Genomic DNA, 25,123 nt, shown 5'->3' with positions numbered 1-25,123 from the left:
GCACAAGCAAGGGGAGGGGCAGGGGAAGAGAGAGATAAGCAGACTCCCCGCTGAGCTAGGAGTCTGATGTGGGGCTTGATCTCACAACCCTGAGATCATGACCTGAGCCAAACCCAAGTGTCCCACACCTCACTGACTGAGCCCCCCAGGCACCCCGGTAGTTTCTACTTAAGAAAAAGCATATCTGTATGTTTTGTCTTATGCTTTCCACTTATTTATCCCCTTTTACTAGTTTATTTCCTTCCCTAAGTGGTCTAGCAAAAGCCATGGCTAGTCTGTGTACTCTCCAGTTTTCTTACTGTTACTTTTTTCAAGACAGACTCGGCGGCACTAGACCGCTCCTGCACGGGAACGGACTATGTGTAGACCGTACACACAGAATGTGCCATATACTGTGCAGTGTGTATGCATTTGCAATATCAGCCTTCACTCTGTAATATTTTTTAGACTCCCATCCACCATGGCTGCCATCTGGCTTCGAGAATTTGTTGACCACCGCCCAATGATCCCGTCCAGGTAATGTCCTTACAGACGCAGATGCCATCCAGAGCTGCGGTGGGGCAGACGGACATCTGGGGGGCAGACTTGCTCACCTGCTGCTCTCTGATTGAAAGACAACTCCTCCCAGAGGTTCCAGTGACGTTTTTGGGGGGTTTGGGGAAAGTTGTAAAAAAAAAAAAATCCTACACTCATGGCAAAATCCAAGCCAACAGGCAACTCCAAACTCCCCAAAGATTGAAAGGATATTGGTTTTTGCTTGGGAAGGGCTTTAGCAAGAAGTATGAGGAGCCTCAGCCCACATTTTAGTGGGGGTCCCTTTACTCTGCTTGGCATCAAGCAGACCACGTCGTGCTTCTGCCATATGGGAGGTCGTCGCACAGGCTGAAGCTAAGTAGGATTTTTACTCTTTCTCCAAATTCATAGATGGCCCAAGACTAAGAAGTCCTCGATGTGTTATTGTGCTAAATTCATCTTGCTGAGAGATACTGGGTAATAATCTATAGACCCTAACCTCGCCTTCCCTTCACCGCTAGCCGTGGGGTCTGTGGAGGTTTAGTAGCTATGAAAGTCGGTCAGGAACCCTCACACAGCAAGTGACTTTGGGGTCAACCTCTTTGGCTTCATGGTTTCGAGCAAGGCTCATGTTTATTTTAGTATCTAGTTATTTTTAACAATGTTTAGTCAACAAAGGTAAGTCCTTCTGCTTCCAAAATTACTGAAGGAGGGGCGGCAAAAGGATGCTATGTTCTTTGAGCCCTCTTTCAGAGAAAGTCCTCTTTCAGAGTCTACCCTTCCCTCTGGGAAACCCACGTGAGGAGGAACTGGATGGAAACGGGGATGAGTTCCCGTATTTCCTGATTTCTGCCTCCTCACAAGCCCTTGGTCTTTCTGAGTGTGTTTGAGATCCGTTTTGTCCACTGTCGGGTTATTTAACCGTGGGTCATCTCCTGGGAAAAATGGAAACAAAGCTCCCTCAGCTGCTGCTGCCTGGGGTTCTGTGGAACCAAGTCAGGGTCACGGGTTTGGCGTAAGCCAGCCTGTGGGGAGCCTGAGGGTTTGGGAGGAACGCAGGGCAGCAGGCATGGGGTCTATGATGTCCTAAGACGGGCTGGATTCTGTTTTCTGTGCTCATCCATCAGAGCCCCACGAGGAGGCAGGTCCCTGAACCAGGCTGGGGCCCCAGCCTCCTGACCGTACTCACTGTGGAGCTGGTCCTTGTCTACTTGACGCCTTTCCTGTCTCTGCAACAGTAGGGGTCCAACCCCTCAGGGGTTCCTCAGTGGTACCTCTGGGATGTGTCCCCCACGGGAACGCTGCCTCTCCCCACTCACCTACAGCAACTGCCTCCTCCTGTTCCCCTCCCGCCCGTTCTCCAGAGCGCGCTCCATAAAACGGAAATTGGATCAAAGCCCTCCATTGCATAAAACAATGCAATCACTGTCTGTTCACAAAATCTAAACTCTGCCGGGGCCTATACGGCCCTCCGTGAACTGGCCCTGCCCCTACGTCGGCCTCCTCCCTCCCACTGTCTTTCTTTTGTTCCTTCAACAGGCCAACCTCGCTCACATCCAGTGCATTTTCGCTTGTTTCGTCTTCACAACGTCTGTGAGGTACAGAGGGGAAACTGAGGCACAGAGTAGTTAAGTGACTGTCCCACAATCCCACAGCTAGTGAGGAATTGGCAGAGGTAGGATTTGAACCCAACATCTGAGCTCTTGATCCCTGCGCTTGGCTGCATGTCCAGGAGGCCCCTGGGGCTGGCTCATTTGCCTCCCTCCGCCCACCACCGTCACCTCAGGGGAGCCAACTGCCACAAGTGGTAGTTTCTCCGTGCACATTTGTTGGAAAAAAGCGAACGTGAATGAATCAGTGAGTGTCCTATCACAGATTTGTGGCTTGGCCTCCTGCCGACCGGCAGTCTCTGTGGAAGGCCTAACCTCCTCCCTCCACTCAGACAGCATTCGGTCCCTCCTTTGTGCCCAGACCTTGGGGCCTTGTGAGGGAAAATGGAATCACACACTGGCAAGGGCCCCGAAAAATTAAATATTTAAGGGTTCACCAGCAGTAGTGATCACACAGCTCCCCTAAGAATTGTATCAGATGCAAATGTGACCTGCTGTCACCCCCGAGCAACAGGCCTGTCACTCAGACAGGGCTGAGGGCTGGGTCGGTTTGCAGAGCACAGGATGCTCCCGAAAAGATTGCTTCGTGTGGGGGGAGCGCAGTGTGGTGTGGAAGAGAAAAGATGGGGAATTTCTGTCACACTTAAGATGGATTTTTAAAACACCGCCTGAGGTGGTCTCCGGGAGACCCAGAGGCAGCTGTGGGGGGCAGCTCCTCCTGCCCAGAGCCATGGTAACACCCACCACGGATCACCGAGCACATTCCCAACGTCTGGTTGACTCATAGAGTCATTCCGGGGGGTGACGGTGTACCCCCACTTTACTGACAGAGAACCTGAGGCTTCCCTCTTCCTTGAGGGGATGACGAGTGTGGGAGACGGCAGAGCGGGCATGGCGGTGTCCCGTCCTCTGTGCTGACTAGCTCCTGTCCTCTCTAAGTGACTCACTCCCCCGAGCCTGCCCCTGACCGCCCAGCACGTACTCACTGTGCATGAGGAGTTAGTGCCTGGTGTGGTTTTCCAACCGCATCGTAAACTCTCAGGTAGAAGACAATATTTACCATCACTGTGTCCCTAGCACCTGGCCCACAGCAGCCACCATAGCGTCTTCAATGGGGACCTGTCTCACTGAATGGAAGGCCAAGTCCAGCCAACATGGCCGTGCTCTTCCTTCTCCTCATCCTCTGGCGCACAGCATCTACTTCCTATTTGCCCCTGAGAGAATCCCAGAGTTCCTATAAAAATAGCACTGAACTCTTCTGGGAAAAAAAAAAAGCCATCCTGCATACATAGTCATGACCCCGGATGTACCATGGCGTTCAGAGAATGGGGGTTTGATCCGTGGCTCCGGCATTATTTACCAGCCAGGTGATGTTTGCAGAGCCCACTTGACTTCTCTGACCCTCGGTCTCCTGTTCTGTGATGGGGTGTTCATAATATTCGCCTGGCAAGATGACTGGGAATTAGATGAGCTCACCTTCCTAAAGCCTGAGGCCCAACATAGACATTAACAGAGGACTTCGGGCCACCTCAGGCCGCGGGGCCAGGCTCTTGAGGGACCAAAGCTACTGGCCTCCCCTTTGTATCCTGAGTTCTGTCCGTGGCTAAGCCCAGATTTCTGCTCCAGTGACGTGCGCTGTCCCAGGGGAGAGGATTGCTCTTGTCTGGACAGAACACATCACCTCAAAGAGCCAAGCTGTCAGCGACTGGTAAACAATGTGGGGGGGGATCACATGAAGCAGGACTCCTGTTCCCACCCGAGAAGGAAAGACCTTCCTACAGCAGAGTCCGGAATCGTGAGAGCCAAGTTAACGGATGGGTCTGAGCAGAGCCCCGAAGGCTTCTCAGTCAGGTCTGCACCCAAGGCCCTCAGGAGAGGCCTCTGGGAGCACTGGCTGACAGGCCAGCTTGGGCATTGCCCCTCATTAACCTCCTGACTGGGAGCTTTCTCCTGTTCGAGCTGAAGCTGGGCCACGTGGGGAGCTTGGGAAGTCTACCCGAAGAGATGTGCCATTCTTTCCCCAAACCTTTCCGCTTCTCCATGCGGCCCTCCTTCCCTCTCGCACCTTCCCTTCCTCTCCCGGCTTCTGGGCCAAAACCTACCAAGAGAGACTCCCCAGGGACGGTGAGCAGGGCGAGTTAGCCGGTGCTGGCGAAGAAGGGCTTCTCCACTCTCAAAACAACTTTTACAAAGTACGGGTAAGGACCAGTGCGTAGCTTACTCACCTGTATCGGGCAGGCATTGGCTATATGCATGCCAGGGAAGAATCCATGGTCAAGACTCAGCCTCCTGAAAACAGCACACAGCTGTGAGAAACCAGTGTGGCTCTGGAACCCCAGTGGGTTCTTAGTAAAGCATAACATGGCCCTAGGGTAGTGTCTCCAAGGTAGCGCTTCAGAAACGGGATGGGTGCCCCAGAAAGTCCCACTCCCAGGCACTCAGAAATGTCATTTTTTCCCTATTATTGTGCCAGTTCCTCTCTCTCCGTATGACTTAATCTGTTGTTATGTGTACTCTTCGGGGCTCAGTCACATTATCCCAGCCACGGGGCAGGCCCAGACAGCCTGTGGCTTTCTGAAAATCAGAGCTCCCCGAGGTCCTGTTTGCCTAGACAGACAGACCCACCCTGTTCACAGCGCTTGCTTTTCATAAACTCGTTAGACAGCGAGGTTCCCACTGCCCCCCCCCCAACACTCCACTCTGATCCCAACTCTGGCCACGTCTCGGCTTCTAAAATTCCCCTCTCCTAGGATCTCTTCCCGTCTTATTTGCCTGCCCCGATCCTAGGCACCCCTCCCTCGTCTGCGCCCCCACTGACGCTGATTCAGATCACGATTTCAGCGCATAAAGAGCATTGTAGGGATGAGCCGTGATTCCTAGTCAGCCCTGTATCTGGAGAACCCAGTGTGTGCATTCAGTAAACGCTGGTTGGACTGCAGCCAGCGGTCAAGCTTCTGCTCATCGCCCAGCACAGATCTGGCCGCTGCTTCCTGCAAAGCTACGTACCCTTTCTACCGACTCTTCGCTTGGACCTCTGATGGCACCTACTGAGTGCTCAGACCCTATGAAAGGTCCCCAAAGACCTACATATCACAAACTCTCTAAAGTCATCCTCCCCACAGTGATCGCCTGTGTCCTCTCTGTCTCCTGAGGAATGGCAGCCTTCTTCCTTCTGTCGGAAGCGCAAGGGCGAGCCTGTCCTTGTCTCGGACACCTCCCTCTCAGCCTCAGCCTTTTCTCCCACAGTGTCCTTGGTCCTGTCCAGCCACCTTCCCACCACACAGCTCAGGGCTTCTCCGTGTCCCACGTAAATGACTACAATGGCCTCCTAGCCCTTCTCTGTACTTCTTGTCAGATTGTCCTCCACTTTGTTGTCCACACTGCCCCTGGTGAAGATCCTTCTAGAATAAAAATTGCCCTAAGTCATGAACCTTCTTAAAAATGCTACCAAGATTCCCTGTCCCCTGCATGAGTGGTTCTCAACCTTTCAAGACACAACGCTCCCTTTATTTATAACAAATATTTTGTAATGTTCCTGCCGCTCTTCGGAAATAAAATCTGCAAATAACACAATCCAGCTACACACTATTCTAAAATAGCCGCATAGCGCACTGGCTGTAATCTGCGAGGAAAATCGATTATAAAATGAGATGTCTTTCAAAAGGCAAGGTCTGGGCCCCACCGCACCCTCACTGCGCCTCGCCTCACCTCCCCCCAGCTCTGGGGTTCAGCGCCCTGAAACACTTCCTATCCGCTTTGTGCCTCAAAACTCCCTCAAAACCCAGCCCTCCCCAGCGGGGCTGCGCTTCCTCCTCCAGCCCACGAGCGCCCTGTGCTTCAGCCATCCTGGTGCCTATTCGCTTCCCGCCCCACATGCTTCATCATCACAGTTTAAAATACAAAAACAGGGGCGCCTGGGTGGCACAGCGGTTAAGCATCTGCCTTCGGCTCAGGGCGTGATCCTGGCGTTATGGAATCGAGCCCCACGTCAGGCTCCTCCGCTATGAGCCTGCTTCTTCCTCTCCCACTCCCCCTGCTTGTGTTCCCTCTCTCGCTGGCTGTCTCTATCTCTGTCGAATGAATAAATAAAATCTTAAAAAAAAAACAACAATAAAATACAAAAACAAAAACGTCGTGAAAGTTTGTAAACCCCCCCAAGGTGGAAGAAGCAGTATGAGGAACGCCCACTTATCCATTCTCACATTAGGGCCATTATCAGCATTTGCCCCCCGGGCTTTTATGTATCTTCTTATTTCTTTTTCTGGTGTTTTGAACTTAATACCTGACACGTCAAATATTTCCTTATGAATCTTGAGAACCAAATCCTGAAAAATGGGTACCAGAAGATGCTCTTGTCAAGAAATTCCATGGGTTTCAAGAACTCCTTGCCAGGAACCAGGGGCAGAGGGCATGGATTTTTTATTAGACCACAGCTTGCATTCTTCTGTAAAGAACTCATTGTAGTAATTGCTTTTTTTTTCATCCTCTTACTTTCTCCACTAGTATATTCATCACGCATCAAGGAAAGGACGTCCAAGGATATTACCCTGGGCAGCTGGCAAGGGTCCACTTTGATTCTACTGCAAAGAGACCTTCCAGGTGAGACACCTTCCCAAATCTGAGTGTTCAAAAATTTCACTAAAGTGAGAAGGATAAGTGAAAAAAAAAATGGGAGTCACAATTTGTAGTCGTAATAGTAATAACAATAAATAATAATAATAATAATTGTTATTTAATGGATTCAATAAGTTTGGAAGGAAATACACCAAACTTAATGGCTTTTTCTGAAGGGTAAGATGGTGGTATTTGTATTTTATTTTTTATCTTTTTCTCCATTTTCCAGATTTTCTCTAATGAACATATGTTACTTTTATAATCAACAATAAATAAATACAGAATGTTATGAGATCATCAAAAAAATTTAAGAAAGACCAGGAATTCAGAGTTTCAACTTAGGCTAGAAACCACAGTAATTAGAAGCCACAATGTGAGTAACTTTTGAAATGGTTCATCTTGGGCAATTTTAAATCCTTCTCTGGGAATCATTTGCCTTATCTGTTAAGTAAAATAATCGATGTAAAATTCCAGAACATAGCAAGCACTCAAAATACAATTGCTATTATTTTGACTTCACCGTCTCATATATTTTACAAATTTCTTCTGTTAATCACCTTTGATAGAGTCAATTCTTGATTATCCTCCATGCACAGAAAAGGGAGCCATGGGACCTACAAAGCAGCACAGAGTCTTAATTTAACAGAAGATGAAACTAGAAGTAGCGTTAGAGATCATTCTGATCCTGTTAAGTGAGAAAGACACACCCCAGGGAAGTGACAGGTCTTGCCCGAGGTACAGGTGGTTGGCGTGAAGGCTGGTACTTGGAACTCTGCGTGTTTTCTGATTCTCAGTTCCAGGCTCTTTGTTCTAACTCAGATACGCAGTATGTTAAGCTCTTGTCGGGGCTAGCCCCACGCCAGGCACTCTTCCCATGTGCTCCGTGCACTCTGACGACACCCCCGACTCCAACACCCCATACCCGAGTGTCGGTCCTCCTCCCCACAGGATGGCTCAGGCAAAGGGAGCCTTGACTCTACTTCTCCTTGACACTGACAAGACTAGTGCCTGCCCAACATCAGCCTGAAGGGGGAAACTTAGTGCAGACGCCAGTCAGTGACTTTAGCAAGCTTCTAGTTAAAAATAAGAAGGAAAAGACAAGGTCCTGAGCACTACCCCCCACCCAAACAGGAAATAATGCCGTTCTTAGGACAAGTCCTAACTTGGGACAAGTTTTTGTAGCTGTAGGAGAACTCGACAGGTGTCTCGTGGCCTGCCTTCCCCGGATATATTCCTCCACCAACTTAATGGGTCCAGTATTAGAATCCGACCCTTTGAATGAAAGTCTTATCTTCAGGACACTGATGTATGACTTGAAAATGGAGACTATTTTGGTTCCACGGAAGCACCCAGGGCCAAAGCAGAGCGGGCTGCCAGTCCAGCAGGGGTAGATCTAGGGCCTGTCACCGGGATGTGGCTCAGAAGCCACAGCTGTCGGTGGTACAGAAGTGACCCGACGCCAGGAAAGGTTACACAGAACCCAGCTGCACCAAGGACTGACTTGTTCATCAGGCAGGGGCTGTTCGGTTGACAGTGGGGGACACGCTTTTCTAGGGAGAGGAGTGCTCCTGCCCACCATTTAAGGTGCCCACTTTACAAGACCAAATGCCTATTAAAAAAATTCAAATTGATTTTTGATAGTTTTGCACGTGGCTGTCCCAGTTTCCCAACACTACTTATTGAAGAAACGATCCTTTACCCATTGTATATTTTGGGTTCCTTTGTCATGAATTAATTGACCACATAGACACGGGTTTATTTCTGTGTTCACCATACTGTTTTGTTGATCTCTGTGTCTGTTTTTATGCCAATATCATACTGTTTTGATTACTGTAGTTTATAATATGAAATCAGGAAGCATGATGTCTCCACTTTGTTCTTCTTTCTCAAGATTGCTTTAGCTATTGGAGGTCTTTTGTGAGTCCATACACATTTAAGATTCTCTGTTCTAGTTCTACGAAAAGTGTCTGGAATTTTGATAGGGATTGCTTTGAAAATGTAGGTTGCTTTGGTAAGTATGACCATTTTAGCAATATTAATTCTTCTGATTCATGAGCACAGAATATCTTCCCATTTATTTGTGTTTTCTCCCATTTCTTTTATCAATGTCTTATAGTTTTCAGAGTACAGGTCTTTCACCTCCTTGGTTAAATTTAGTCCTAAGTATTTTATTGTTTTGATGCAATTGTAAATGGGATTGTTGCCTTAATTTCTCTGTCTGATAGTTCCTTGTTAGTGCATAGAAATGCAATAAATTTTTGTATATTGATTTTGCGACTTTACTGAATTCTTTTATTAGTTCTGACAGTTTTTTTGTGGAGTCTGTAGGGCTTTCCATACAGATCATGTTATTTGCAAATAGAGACAGTTTTACTTCTTATTTTCTTATTTGGATACCTTTTATTTCTTTTCCTTGCCTAATTGCTCCGGATGAAACTTCCAATACTAGGTTGAATAAAAGTGGCGAGAGTGAGCATCCTTGTCTTATTCCTGATCTTAGAGGAAAAGCTTCCAGCTTTCTACCCCTGAGTATGATATTAGCTGTGAGCTTCTCATATATGGCCTTTATTATGCTGAGATATGTTCCTTTTATACCCACATTGTTGACAATTCTTTATCATGAATGTATGTTGAAGTTCGTCAAATGCTTTTCTGCATCTATTGAGATGATCGTACGGTTTTCATCCTTCAATTTGTTAATGTGGTGTATTTTGCGGATTGATTTGCAGATGTTGAACCATGCTTTCAGCCCTGGAATAAATCCCACTTGATCATGGTGTGGGATCGTTTTAATGTATTGTTGAATTCAATTTGTTAATATTTCGTTGATTGAAACTTTGGTCTAACAGTTTTCTTTGGATGATTCACATCCCATACAATTCATCCATTTAAATTGTTAAATTCGACTGAAACCATTGTGTAAACCTAATTCTGTATTGCAGACTCTTTTCCATCTCAGAATTTATAATTCCACAGCATCCCTTTCAGTGGGGGCATGGCATTCCTGTATATGTCCATATCATTTTCTAAATAATTCCCCCTTTTTTTTCGCATGAAGATTGTATCCACTCTTTTATTATCATAAAATACTTCGGTGAATGTTCTAGTAGCTAAGTCTTTGTTGACATCCCTAATCTCTGGAGTTGGGGTGACAAGCTATGTGCACTTTTTCAAGATATCGACACTCATCACCAGAGTATTCTCCAACAAGTTGCACCAGTGAATGTGTAATCCCTCAAGAGCATAAAGATATTTCCCCGTTACCGTTGGATTCTTCTTTACTTTTACCTTCAGAGGGTAGTTATCCAAGTGGAGGTACAGGAAAGTCGTAACTGAATTCAGGTTCATCCAATAACAGTTTGCACTGTAAGGGTGAATCTGGTCAAAAGAAAGTATCGATTCCTCGAGGGAACCAAACATCCATAGAAAAATTACAGTGGGAAAGGGCACTGGGGAGATCTGGAGGACAGGAAGTAGCCGTGCATGAGCAGACCCAGTGGAAGTTTTGAAACAGGTCACCGTCTGTAACCTGTGATTGGGGAGGAGGAGGGATGCTGAAGTCGGGGAGCAGGGCATAGTGTTCCCTGAGCCACCCACTGAAAACGACCCTGGAGCTGCGGAGTCTTGCCAGTAGTATCTTGGTAGCCTCCTGGCCACTTCCAGAGAATGGATCTCAGCTGATGAGATCACGGAATGTTTTTCTTCTACTGGGTGTTCAGCAAGTTCTTTCTATTTTCATTTAGACCTCTCATCGACTTGGCAATTCCACCCAAGACAAAGAGTCGGTATAAGCCTCAACTAGACCAACAAACTCTCATTCGATATATTTGTTTCCGAAGACACTCAAAGCCCAGTGAACCATGGTATAAAGAAACCACCTACCAAAGAGACTATTCTCTGCCATTTTACAAGATAGGTAAGTCAGGTCAACCGCTCTCACTCTCTGACATCAACCTTGCCTCAGAAGAGCCTCTCTCCTGGGCTCGCTGCCGTCAGGGACCAGTCAAGTTGGGGGAGGGTGTTTGTGTGTGTCTAGCACAGGAGGAAGAATTTAGAGACTGGCCTAAGGGCTGCTTCCCCGTTTCCTCTTTTTTTCTCGCTCCCTATAGAATTCAAGGATAACAATGCACAAATGTCCTTGGTAGGAAGCGGGCTCAAGTGTGACTACTTCTCCCCGAGCCCGTTGTTACTCAACAGATTCCTTATTGTGCCTAAACTTATTGCTGAGGGAACTTTTTTCTTTCTTATTCTCCCATTTTAAATGGCTTTATGACAATTATTTGACACTTGGAGGCATGTTTCAAAAATTCCAAGTTCCCTCTACGTTGCAACATGTGTGACTATGAAGAGCCAAGCCCCACCCCCAATATGACCCTGGGGGTACAGACATGGACACCGATGGACATCACTTGTATTCCTGTCATCATTGATGCTTTGAATTTTAGCGAGTGGGAGGAGTTGCTGCATTGAAAGTCTTTCTAAATGAGTAAATCCCACTATTTCTGGGGCTTCTACACTGTGGAAGACACATATTTTGTCCTCCTAAGAGCTCTTAAGTAAGTACTATTACTTTCCCCATTTTACAATAAAGAAGATCAAGCTTCAGAGGCAAGTAATTAAGCAGCTCCAGATCACAGTGCTGTGGGCAGGAGAAGCAGAATTCAGACCAAAGCCATTTGAGACATAGAATTCTGTACTTGACCTTAAGCCATACTGCCTTCGTCACAGCTGAGGGTCATTTGCATTCCTATTTATTTAATAGTTTTCTTTCTTTTTGCTTGAACAAGAATAAGAAAATGAGTAAAAGGGTGGTGGGGGGAGTGGCTAGGGGTGAGAAGGGTCAGCCCTTCTTTCTGTTCCCCCCTGAAAAGGGCAGCAGCCCAGATGGAGTGCTAGGCCAGGGATGGGGCTCAGGTCCCAGGGGAACCGGGAGCAACAGCAACCAGGAAGATGGGAAGCAGATGGAACCAGGCAATCTCCAGACAGTGGAGCCACGGAGAGGGGGCAGTAGATGGAGCCAGATGGCCGGAAATGGGCAGGAGGCATCTGGCCTAAGAGGTTACCAGCAGTGCAAAGCTGGGGCCTGGGAGGGGAGAGAAGGCTGGAGGCTGAGAAGGGCACTGAAGAGAAAGGGAGCTGGTGGCTGAGATGAGCTCATTTAGGGAAGGAGGTGCCAGGAGGGAGTGCAGGATGGTGGAAGTTGGGGTCCCACGGGGGGCCCTGGGAGGGCTGTATTAAAGGAAGCTGGGGTGGATGGGGGTGCTGGTTAGGGGCTTAAGGATGAGGCCTTGGGGGGGGAGCAGAAGCCACCAGGGGCTGAACAGCTGGAAAGAAGAGGTGGTCAGGAGGTGTCGGCAGTGCTTCTGTCCCCACAAAACTGGCTAAGCAGCTTGCCTTTTCAAGACGGACCAAGTATGAAGTCTGCTTCCGTCCCCTGTGGGAATCTGGGTGGGCCTTGAGTTACCAAAGTGATAGTAAACAGGACCTTCTCTACAATTCCTCTGCTACGAGGGAATCCAGTTAGACAGACACAAAAGGTTTTCTCCCCTGCTTGTTTTAGACAATTCCTAATTCTTTCCAAACCTCCAGAACCAGGTGAGTGTTTAGCAAAGCAGTTTGATATTTTTTTTTTAAAGATTTTATTTATTTATTTGACAGAGAGAGAGACAGCCAGCGAGAGAGGGAACACAGGCAGGGGGAGTGGGAGAGGAAGAAGCAGGCTCCTAGCGGAGGAGCCTGATGTGGGGCTCCATCCCATAACGCCGGGATCACGCCCTGAGCCGAAGGCAGATGCTTAACCGCTGTGCCACCCAGGCGCCCCAAAGCAGTTTGATATTTACCATCTCCTGTGTCCCTAGCCCCGTGCTGGGTGCCATGAGAGGAGGTGAACGCAAGTCCAGACTCTGACCTCGGCCACGGGGTGTTCCCAATCTGATCGGGAAGAAGCAACCATCAGTCTATCAGTGAATGATTAAGAAGCAACTAGCAGAGCAGGAAGATGGGGTCTGGAACGAAGCCGTGGGGACCCACGCCGGGCCCCGCTGGAGGAGGTCTGAGGCAGAGAAGTGGTACACACAGCAGACAGGGACACTGCAGCCAGGAGCATGGTGGGGGTGGGGTGAGCCTTCTGGAGGGTGGGGGAGCGGGGAGCACGCCAGACTTGAGGACACTGGCCTGTCTGGGCCGGGCAGGAGGAGGAGGAAGTGAGGGATCACATGCGGTTGGCAGAGTAGGACAGAATGGCTGGAATGGAAGAGGAGCTCAAGGAAGGAGTCTGGAAAGTTGAATTTGGACAATCAGAGCCATCTTAGAACCAGGGCAAGGGAGAACCCAAGCAGCTTCGGAGGCTGTTGGTCGGTCAGCCTGCTTAGGATGGGCTGGAGAAGACGACTACGCTGGCAGTCAGGCAGGATAGAGCTGTGGAAGTGTGGGCAAGATTCAGGTCTTGGGGGGCCACAGGCCTGCACTTTCTAGCTCTGCAGTGTTGGGCAAGACACTCAGCTTCTCTGTAAAGTGGAGACTCAAAGCGTATATTCTAGGATAGCTGTCAGGATTTAAAATCTCTATCATGTGCCCAGAACAGTGCTAAGTGATATGCACACGTGTGTACGCCCGCGTGCTTGCAACGAGTCGTAAGAGCCCCTGTGAAGGAGGTGTTATTATTTCCTGCATGTAGCAGAAGAGAAAACTGAGCCTTAGAGACTTTAGGAAACTTCCTCAAGCAGGTAAGTCATCAATCCAGGTCGTCCAGATTTGTCACACTCCCAACTCTTGCTCTTGAAGTGAGGAAGCTTTGTGGGAAATGGGACGAAGACTCACTTTCTCACTTTGGAGTGAGAAAGGACAGTATTAAGAGAATTCACGAGAGAGAAATTAAAGCTCCTTGCTCAGCCTTCCTCTTCTACGGCAGGATTGTTGGTGTCTCTGATAGAAATAACGGTTTTTGGCAGGAAAGGTGTCAAGTTGGCGTCTGTAGATGACTGAGAATAAGGTGCTGGAAATTGCAGGCAGGAAACCTAAGACAGGAACAGGGTCAGACAGTCCCTTCCTCGGTGGTTTGACACCTGACCAATTCCAGAGGTAATTTATGTTGAAATATTCACTGCTCCATTCATTGAACCGCTGACTGAGCGTGTATCAGTTATCTCTTGTGGAGTAACGTATCATTCCAAAGCCTAGTGACTCACAAGATAAATGATGATGATTTTTATCTTTTAGTGAGGCGGTTCTGGCTCAGGGTCTCTCGAGGTGTCAGCCAGATGTCAGCGAGGGCTGCATCACCCGAAGGCTTGACCGGGGCTCAAGGATCCACCTCCGAGGTGGCTCATTCTCACGGGTGTCCCTCACATGCTGGCTGGTGACAGGGGCCTTGGTGCCTTTCCAAGTGGGCTCCCCACTGGGGTGCCAAGTGTCCTGCAGGCATGGCAGGTAGCTTCCCCTAGAACGGGCAACCTTGAGATGAAGGGGGAAATTGCAATGCCTTTTATGACCGAGGCACAGAAGCCACACACTGTCGCTTCTGAGGTGTCCTACTGGTCGCATGCAGCCAGCCCTGAGGCAGGATACCAGGGGGTGAGAGTTACTGGGGTCCATCTTGGAAGCAGCAACCATAAGATGCTTCACTCTTCGACACCTACTATGAACTAGCCACTGTGCTGTTTGGTGGGGTAGACAAGATACCTGCTCTCATGGAGCTGACGTTCTTTGGGGGTGAGGGACAGAGCATAACCAAGGACATTTAAAAAGAATTGTAGACTGTAGTAGTGCTGTAAGGGAAATAAGCAGGCTGATAAGTGTAGCTAAGGGAGGTTACTTTTAATAGTGCCGTCAGGGAAAACCTCTACACAATTTTAGCTGAGCCTTGGAAAATAGCATGAGTCACATAAAGACCATTTAAAGGAGCAGTAAGTGCAAAAGCTTGAAAGTGGGAAAGGCCTCAACATGTTTGAGGAACAGAAGGGAGGCAGCATGGCTGGCGTGTGGTCAGTGAGGGTAGGCGTGATAAGACGCCTGGATTCCAGTCCAAGCACAAGGGAAAATCTGGAAGGCTTCCAAAGACAGGAGCCACCTATCATTTGTACTTTTAAAAGAGCACTCTGGCTGCTGCTAAGACCCTGTTTAGAGATGAACAGGAGGTAGGGCAGGCAGACCAGACAGGAAACTGTTTTACTAGTTTAGAACGGAGATGATGGTGGCTTGGAGCAGGAGGGAGGATGAGAAAGAATGAATGGATTCCAGAGATATTTTGGAGGTGACATCAGCTGGGTTTGGTGATAGACCTGCTGTCCAGAGCATTTTCATTCACTCATCTGTATTCTTTCAGTAAATAATTTGAGAGCCTACTTGTATGCCAGGCATTGTGCAAGGTTTTGGCAATGCCACATCAAGCAAAAATAGACACAGAATTTCTACGTTCAAGAAGCTTCAGTGGGGAACCAGGACAGAAATAAGCATAAAACTTCACCTGCCGTAAATGCTATGAAGCAGAGTTTATGTGATGATATAGGAGCACTGAATAAGTCAGAAAGGGACAAGTCTCGAGGAAATAATGACCTAGAGGTTCACTAGGCAAGGAGTGGGGAAGAACTTCACAGAGACTACAGCATATGCAAAAGCCCTGTGGTAGGGGCATGACATGTTTGAGGACCTAAAAAAAAAATGCACTAAAGCACAGAAATCAGGAAGGGCGGAGCAAGATGGGGCTCGAGAGATGTAACTGTAGGAACAAGGGGAGGGTTTACAGGTCATGTTCAGCTCTGGCACCTCTCGCCTGAGATTAATGGGAAACCTTTGAAAAGTTGGAAGGAGGGTGGAGATGCCATGATTAAAAGTGCGTTTTGAAAAGATTGCTCAAACTGTGCAGAAGGAAAAGGAAGCAGGGTGGGAAGTCGGGTGGGGCAGTGATTGAATATGGTGAGTCAGGAGGCCATGGCAGCAGTTAGGCTAAATGTTCTTAACCTCGGTGACATCACTTTTAGCAATCCAGATGCCCAGGACAGTCCCAGACCAGTGGAAACCAGGATCTCCTGGTGGGAGCGGATGGTCCCGGGCATCAGTAACTGAAACCTCCCCCACCCCGCCCCCAGAATATTCCATCGTGCAGCCAAGTTTAGAAAGCAGTGGTTTTGGCAAGTGATGATAGCTGGTAGCAGTAGAGAATTGGATGGATTTGCAAGATCCTTGGTTGGGGATTATTTTGTAAACAACAGTCAGGCAGGCGAGAGGCTGGTCTGCAAGAGACCCGGCAGAGGTCATAAATCTGAGCACTGAGAGAGAACTCAGCAGGCGCTGACTCAAGCATTTGTCTGAACTAAGAAACTGACTCCTTGTAGGAGTCTTTGGGGGAAGGGCTTCTCACGAATAAGATGGACAGTAAACTGTTATCGAGGTGTGGGGTTTTTTTCTCTTGACCGTTTGACCGGTCTGTGTGATCAGATTTTAAGGGCAGGGCTTATGTCTTGATTAGCACTGATTTGCATGTCATGTTGAGTTCTTATTTCATTTTAGGAACTGGTGAAAAACAGATTAAATATAGATCGTGACAGATCACGGTTATTGCTCAAGAAATTCTTCTGCAGTAAAAACTCCTTCTCAGCACATAGGGGTTCATTCATTTATTTAGGAAACATATATTAAGCACAGACTATGTGCAAGATACAGTGTAAGATAGGAAGACTCTATCCTCAGAGAACTTAGAGCTTAGGAGGATGGCCCCTCAGACAAAAGTTGCCCTTGTATTCCTCACCCTGGAGCCAAATACTTGAAAGAACTCGTTCTTCAAAAATAAAATATATGCTCTCAGTAGCAGTGTGACCCTTAGACTCTCTGCCCTTCAGTTCTCTCATCTGCAAAAAGGATAAAAATAGTATCTACCTAACAGAACTGAGATAGCCATATAAAGACTTCAGCATTGCGCTTGTATGTAACATTTACAAGCCTTCAAAAAAATGTTAGCTATTATATTATTATTGATCAAAGAATCGGCATGTGCCGTGATAAATATTTGTAAACAAAACAAAACAAAAAACCTAATGCAATGGAATTGTATCTCATACAGGGATTAAGTTCTAAAACCAGTGCATAAAGTAATAATCATGTATAATCAAAGTTATCCTCGAAAATCTCTTAAATTGTTCAAAGCGATAATATTAAATGATATTAAATTATTAAAGTAACTGGAATAAGTGGGATTCAGCAAGTTGGTTAAATTTTCTCTGTAGCTCTTAATTAATTATTCATTTTATTTTTCAATGATGACTTTTAAAGAAGTCACCCCCACATTTCCACATGAACAATAATTTCACTTTATCGAATGGTAAGGAAATCCTAAAAATCACTTCACACGTCCTTTCCATAGTATTCCCCACCCCCAAATCTGCATAGCATATTTCAGGCTTGATAGCATCCACTGTCTGTGGGCCTGTAGACTCAGAAGGAATCCCCTAGAAGTTTATTGAATTTACCTAGTTAAATGAGGGTGTCATTCCGCCCCACGGCAACTCTGACGACAAGGATCACTAAGGCTGGTGAGTGGGATTCCTCACACTTCTAAACTACTTAGATATATTTCCCTGGAACACAACGTAACCCTGGAGAAGGTCAGAGCTGCTATTTTAACCCCACCATAAGCCTTGGGAAGTCAAATGGTTACTTACTACAGACAGGTCCACACTTTACTATATTCAATTAAAAAAATCCTTCCAGGGATGGCATTTCTGGTCATACTCCTGGGTTCAGTGAAATGTTACCCATTCTTAATACCCAGAAATGTTTTTATCTTTCAATGCTATTGGGGTGTGGTGGCAGGTGGAATAGGGCAGTGAAAAGATCAGGGACTTTGGGGCTAGATATTCCCGGGTCAGGTCCCCTCACAATCTGATGAACTCGGGCAAGTTCATTAATCTCTCTGAGATGGTGATACCATCAGCGGGGCTGTGAGGATTACTGAGGATACTACTGTAAGTAAAACACTGAACACAGCGCACAGCATTACACATCATAGAGCTGTGTTACGATGCTGTCATTGAACACTCTGCTTTTTGGTTCCTCGAGACGACTGACGGTATGTTTAACCCCCAGCCCTCCTTGAAACCTCACCTTCGGACAAGCAGAACTGTCCGTGATTGTACATAAGAGGTTATAAAGTACAAAGGAACTCCACTGGGTGTGAATTTAGGAATGGTAACAACTGAAGTTTGATACAAACGTCAAACAAAGTGACCCGTTAATACCGTAGGGTTTAAAGGGTTTGGGGGTCTAAATGAGGATGTCACAATGCAAATTTATATGATTGATTTAATTTTATTTACATCTGGGCATAATTCAGTGATAGGCCTCTTGATCAGGGATTGAAACACAGAAATAACTTTTTGACTAAGTCCTTTTCTCCCACATTTTAGGCATATATTCCTTCGTCTTAAATCCGCCAAATTATTTTGTTATTGCATACAATTGTTGTTGACAGTATGTTACCATTTAGGAGTGAATGGTCTTAAAATAAATCATTAATTTGTTTTAAATTCCAGATTGGGACCAGAAATTAGCCACAATTTCATCGAATCCTAGACCAGTAAATTCACTCCCAGAGTTGTACTGTTGTGAAGAGAGGCAGCTTTGAAAGAAAACCTTTTAAATTTAAAATAACCATGGCATTCGAACAAAACAGTTGGAGTTCTTAGGTGACTCCTTTAGATTAAAATAATAACAGAACTACTTATGATTTAAGTGTGTATCCAGATGGTTACAGTCCTGAAATATTTACATGTTGTAAATTCTTTTCGGAATAAGGGGATCAGCGGGCAGGGAAACAAGAGTCAAATTGAAGAGAACTCGTCATCTGTTCTCACATCAGCCCCAACACCAGTCTCATTGCTGGTGCTGACCAGCCATCTTACGTGTAATCCAATGGTTATACGGGGGACCAGGCAGGATATAATCTCCTCAATAACTACATCACTCACTAGTGGGGAAAAAAGGAGAATCTGGGGATGTAGCCAAGAAGGAAGACCGCCAGCACCGTAGACCCTAAAGGAGTTCTGGATGCAGAAAAGCAGATATAGCGTAGGGCTGTAGTGAGCTATGAGACTGGTAAAAGACAAAAAGAATTGAGAGTCTGTACACGGAGAGTTAATACCCCTATCTGAACAACTGGGCATCGATTCCCCAGGCAAAAGCTAGAGGGTCTTTTCTAAAGAAATGAATGATCCCAAAGAAAAGAATCCTACATTCGGGACTGTAGTAACCCCCCAACATACAAGTTAGTTCCCTACTCAACACCCCAAAGTGAAGCCTACCAGTTGACAAACTTCCCCCAGGAACACAATTTCTGGTCGTGTCCCACTGCCATAGTCTTAGATGTGAAGAGCCAACCATCACCTGAAAGTTGGAAAAATAACTAACATGAAAGAGAACGACCAAAATAAAGAGAAGAAACGATCCCAGAGGAAACAATTCAGGGAACACTAAGGAATCTAAAACAAGCTAACAAAGTAACATTGTCATCTGACAAGGGATGTGTCAAAGTAATTGCATCCACAAACACGAGCAATCTTTCCAAAGCTCTTGGAAATTAAAAATGTGATTGCTACAATTAAATATTGGATAGGCTTGGAATAAAATTCTGAAAAACTCTATATGGAATAGAAAAGCAAAGAAAATTATTGTTTTAAAAGAAGAGACACAGAGGGGCACCCGGGTAGCTCAGTGAGTTAAGTGTCCGACTCTTGGTTTTGGCTCAGATCATGAGACACACCCCACAGCAGGCTCCACACCCAGAGCGAAGTCTGTTTGAGACTCTTTCCCCTTCTTCTCCTCTCCCTCTCCTCCCCCTGCTTGAGTGCTCCTTCTCTCTTTTAAAATCTTTTAAAAAATAAAAAATTAGAGACATAGAATAATAAATCGGGAGGCCATCATCTGACTAATAAGCATCCTAGAGACAGAACAGAGAAAAACAGAGGAAATCATGAAGGGACCAGAAACCCCTCAAATGCAAAGAGTCTATGCTGTGACCTCACACATGAAAACACAGAAAATAAAAATAACTGGCTTTTGGTTTCACGGCTTTTCTCTGTTGTTTTCTAGTCTGTTTTGTTTCGCTTCACTCTCATCTTTATTATTTCCTTCCTTTTACTGGTTTCGGGTTTCGGTTGCTTTCTTTTTTTAGCTCCTGAAGGTGTAAAGTTAGGTTGTTGATATGAGACCTTTTACTGCTTTTAATTTCCTGTGGACTGCTGCCTATGTTTGTGACATCCCATGGTTTTCCTATGTTGTGCTTTTGTCGTCATTCATCTTTGTTTCCTGATTTCCCTTGGGATTTCTTCCTTGAGCCATTGATTAAAAGTGAGTTTTTAAATTTCCACTGTGAATTTTTCAGTTTTCCTTCTGTTATGGATTTCTAGCATCATGCCATTGTCATCAAAGAAGATACTTTGTAGGATTTCACTATTTTTAATGCTCAGACTCGTTTTGTGACCTATCATACAGTCTATCTTGGAGAATATGCCATGTACACTTGAAAAGAGTATGTATTCCATTACTTTGGGGTAAAGGGTTTCATGAATGTCTATTAAATCTGGCTGGTTTTGTTCAAGTTTTTGATTTCCTTATTGATCTCGTATCTAAATGGTCTATGAATTACTGACAGTGAGGTATTGAAGGCTCCAACTATTTTCATAGAACTATTTCTCCCCTCAAATCCATCAGTGTTTGCTTCATTTATCTGAGGGCTCTGTTGTTTGGTAAATATATATTTATAATTATTACATCTCTTGATGACTTGACTCCTTTATCAATACATAAAGTCCTTTGTTGTGATAGTTTTTGATTTAGTCTATTTTGTATGATATATCTTTTTCCATTCTTTCACTTTCAACCTACTTGTATTTTTGGATCTAAAGTGACCTCTAGATAGCATACATGACCTTGCGTTAGGCAGAAGACTTCTTAAACGTGATAGCAAAAACACAATCTATAAGTTATGGGAAGAAATTGATAAATTGGACTTGATCAAAATTTAGAACTTCTATATTTCAAACGACACCACTAATAAAATGAAATGGCAAGCTACAGATAGGGAGAAAATATTTGCAAAGTATGTATCTGATAAAGAACTTGTATCCAGGATATATAATGATATACAATGATCTGCTATAATTAAAAAGAAAATAACCTAATTCAAAAATTGGCAAAATATTTGAAGACACTTCACCAAAAATATACAAATGACCAAGAAAGGATGTTGCAACATCATTAGTCACATTAGGAAAATGCAAATTAAAACAACACAACCCTTCACACCAATTAGAATGGCTACAATCAAAAAGACACACTATTACATGTATCGGTGAGGATATGGAGAAACAGGAACCCTTTATACATTGCTGGGAGGAGTATAAACTGGTGCATTTGGGAACTTTCTTTTAAAAATTAATTATATATGTACAATATGATCTAGAAACTCCCCTCCTAGGTGTCTAAGCCAAGAGAAATGAAAAGTTATGTCCACACAGACTTAACAAATGCTTAACAGATGAATGAAGAAAACGTGGCATATCCATATACTGGGCTACTGTTCAGCAATAAATAGGGATGAAGTCCTGGGTCTGACCTCATAACATTACATTAAATGAAAACAGCCAGATGCAGAAGACTGCATATCCCATGATTTCACTTACATGAAATGTCAGGAAAGGCAATTTTATTTGAGACAGAGAGTACATTTGTGAGGTTGGGGGTGGGAATGGGGAGTGACTGTAAATGGGCACAAAGAATTTTTTAAGATTTTATTTATTTGAGACAGAGAGAGAGAGAGCAAGAGAGAGAGAGAGAGAGCATGAGCCAGGGGAGGGGCAGAGGAACAAACAGACTCTCCGCTGGGTGGGGAGACCGATGTGGGGCTCAATCCCAGGACCCTGAGATCATGACCTGAGCTGAAGTCAGACACTTAACCAACTGAGCCACCCAGGTGCCCCTCGCACAAAGAATTTTTATGGGGTGGAAATGTTCTAAAATTGGATTATGGTGATGGTTGCAGTTCTATAATTTTACTAAATCACCAAACTGTATTCTTAAAATAAGTGAATTTTACGGTATGTAAATTTTACAATAAAGTTGTTTCAATAAAAACCATTCTGTATGTACAATTTTGACATAAATAAAATCAGACCAAGAAGTCTCTAAGAAAAACAGATTATCCTGTGCATAAAGATGAGTCAAATCTGATTTTCCTTCTCGGGTAGATTCTAGAGGTAGCTGCGGTTCTAAATGAGAAGGTAGGCTAAAGGTGTTTCCAAACAAAACTCTTTAGTTTTGGAGAAACAAACAAACAAAAGCAGTGGGAAGTTACAGAGCTAATAGTCTCCCCCCCAACCCCCATTCTGGAAGCTAAGGCAATTCTGGAAGCTAAAACACTATGCGACTGCAGAATCCAGTGAAAGCGTTTTCCCTGCATTCCCTGCTTTTATATTTGTGTCACTGTGGACATTCATTCACAGAGTTTCTAAAGATTGAGCCAATAAAGTGATGCCAAATTCCAGTATCCCAACCAGACTTCCCAAAGGTGTACGGTGACAATGTGGACTTCTGAAAGTATTAGTCACTAAATATACTCGGTTCTCAGGTACACCTGAAATAGCAAATTATTCTCAGTAAACTGCTGTTGCTCATTTCTTCAAAATATTTAAAATTATATGCTTTTAAAAATTTAAATAAGACATAGATGAATCAGGGAATCCTTCAAGTCCTCTCCAAGTGACCATTAACTATTTGATCTATTTGTCTACATACTTTGTCCAAGCTTTAGATCAATAGTTTTCAATTTTCTCCTTCCCTTCCCCACTCTTTCTAAATGGAGTCACAGTAGAAAACATGCTGCCTTCATGTCAATGTGTCATGGTCATCTTACAATGAATACATATCGATCTAACTGGATGTTTTTGAAGGTTTCAAATAAGATTATGGTATGCCATTAACGGACATTCATGTATTTCTAATGATACAATTACATGCAAAATAGGGCTACTTTTTTGGTGGGGTGGGATTGCTGGGGAGTGAAAGCATGTGCAAATAAATTGTATTGGAAATTGCCAAACTGCTTCCCCCATATTGCAGTAATTCCCCCCCGCTAGCAGTATATGGAAGGGCCAAAACACTGATTTTCCATATTTACCACTCTGCAAGATGGAAAGTGGTATCTCATCGCGTTAACTCACATTTTCCTGTCTGTAGGGACAGTGCATGCTTTTTCATGTTTTGGGCCATTAACATTTATTTTTCTGTGGATTAACTGGTATGTATCACTGTGCCCATCTTATCCATTAGTTGTCATGTTCTTACTCATGGCAGCTCTGTGTATAAGGGATATATGTTGAAATATTTTTTCCTAGTTTTTGCCTTTTGTTCTCTCGGGGTTTTTGTTTTTTAATGAGCTTTGTTCGTTAAGTATTTAAAATTTTTTTAATTTGGTCAAATCTGTCTGTATTTCTTTAGGGTTTCTTAGTTTCCTAACTTTTCTTTACTAGGCTCTCCTGAAGATATTTTCCTATATTATTTTCATTAATTAAGCTTTCTATAATTTGAGTTTTATCCAATCTGAAGTTCATGTTGAGATTGTTTCGCTATAATTTTTTAAAGCACTTCCCCGATGACACAAAATGCCATTTTTAGCCTCTTTCAAGCTCCCATGTATGTTGCATCTACTTCTGAAACAGCTCAGTCCATTCCCCTTGTGTATTTGTTCATTCCCATGACAATATCACATACTTTGACTACGGAAGCTTAACAATGTCTTAACAGCTGGTGGGGAAAAACCTCTCGACACATTCTTTTTTCAAAAATACCTTAGGAATTCTTGCACATTCATCTTTCCACCAAAGCTTCAATACAATTTTGTCCAGTTAGACAACCCCCTGGCAACTCGGACTGGAATGGCATTCAACTCCCATACTCAATTGTGAAGGACATTCAACTCTATCACTCCATTAATGAATAAAAAATATACTAAATAGGCCGTCTCTCCACTGAAATACCTTGTTCTGCCATCTAGTTCCCTTCTACTGCACTTTAGAATTTGGAGAGCGTGTTTGTGTCTCAGTTTTTCTGTGTCCCTGTTATGCCCCGTAAGCGTATCTATTACATTTTGGCCTTGGCTTTTTCTTTCAGGGGAAACATACTTTGGTTACTTGGCGGAGTGCTCCTCCAAACTTCTTGCCAACTTCATCTGCCTCACCAGCCCCTCACTCATTGTTTTCAGTTGCTCCCACTTTCCAAAGTGTTTCCGGCCTCTGGTCTTTGCCCTGTCTGACTAGTCATCCTCTTGATCTGTTTGAATGCTATTTCTGCTAAAGACCATTTCTGACTCTATCCAAACCAAGATTAAGTTCTCCTTCACAACACCCTGCACTTTCCCACCATAGCGCAGGTCGCTTAGAAATACATTTGTCTGACACACTGCCCCACAATACACCACCACACCTCCAACACCTAGCAGATTCTAGCAAATACTCTTGTTCAATAAAGATTACTGTAATATAGTTACCTAGGACTTCAAAGACTGAACTGTATCTGAAGAGCAGAACCTCTCTCTTAACCAACTTATTTAGCAAAAAGCTCACTTAAAGACAGGAGAGAATCACTCAACCTGGTCAAAAATGAGTAAATGTCTATCAACATCAATAGATTTACACTTTTTTGGTTAAAAAAAAAAAAGCACTGACTTGGAGAATGAATGTTTTTAATTTTTTGGGGGGGTAATTTCTATACCCAACGTGGGGCTCAAACTTACAACCGGAGATCCAGAGTCACATGCTCTTCCGACTGAGAAAGCCAGGTGCCCCAAGACAGTTTTGTTTTTGTTTTTTTTTAAGTTTATTTATATTTTTTTAGTAATCTCTTTGGTGAATGAGTTCTTCACATCTGCCTCTGGACCGTTACTAAAATTATGTTTCAGTAACACAACACTTTCAGCCAAGATGAGAATGTGGACTTAAAAACCTCATTTCAACTCAACCTGATTTGAAGTTCAAGTAGGAAGATAAAGGGTAAGGAGAAATAAAAGCCCATTCAATTTCCATTAGAATAAATAAAAAGTATTTATTGTAATATTAAATATAAATTTTACATGAAGGTCATTATTGATTGGCAATGGGCTTGTATGATCATCTGTACTATCCTTTTTGTTTATTGACGCCAACAAGGCTGGCTCTATTTTAGAATTTTCTGAACTAAGTATTAATAAAAAGTGAAGACAAAGATATTTACATTCTTTTCTGAGACTCTGTTTTGACATCTCCCCACCCCAGCCCTACATACTACAGGGATAAAGCTCTTCTTCTAGATACAAGTATTACCAGTACTTCTCTCACTGGAACAAAAACACAATACACAAACCA

General features: G+C 44.6%; 1 protein-coding gene across 2 annotated transcripts; it reads left to right on the top strand.

Moving 5' to 3' along the window:
• The first annotated feature begins 447 nt into the window (after positions 1-447).
• SPMIP3 (sperm microtubule inner protein 3) lies at positions 448-18,354 on the top strand. 2 transcript variants are annotated; one of them, XM_087866607.1, is made up of 6 exons: positions 448-510; positions 1,035-1,094; positions 3,737-3,748; positions 6,627-6,722; positions 10,481-10,653; positions 18,263-18,354. In XM_087866607.1, the coding sequence occupies exons 1-6, from the start codon at positions 461-463 to the stop codon at positions 18,352-18,354; spliced, it is 483 nt and encodes a 160-aa protein (XP_087722733.1). In that variant the 5' UTR covers positions 448-460. The 2 variants fall into 2 exon arrangements, with proteins under 2 accessions (XP_087722733.1, XP_045653773.2); XM_045797817.2 differs by lacking the exons at positions 1,035-1,094; positions 3,737-3,748 and having other exon boundaries at positions 448-516.
• The last annotated feature ends 6,769 nt before the right edge of the window (positions 18,355-25,123 follow it).

Source organism: Ursus americanus, chromosome 2, assembly GCF_024610735.1.
Source record: "Ursus americanus isolate L20-20 chromosome 2, mUrsAme1.1.p, whole genome shotgun sequence".
Lineage (NCBI taxonomy): Eukaryota > Metazoa > Chordata > Mammalia > Carnivora > Ursidae > Ursus > Ursus americanus.
The sequence above is the reverse complement of the archived record's forward strand: the minus strand, read 5'-3'. Positions and strand labels throughout refer to the sequence as shown.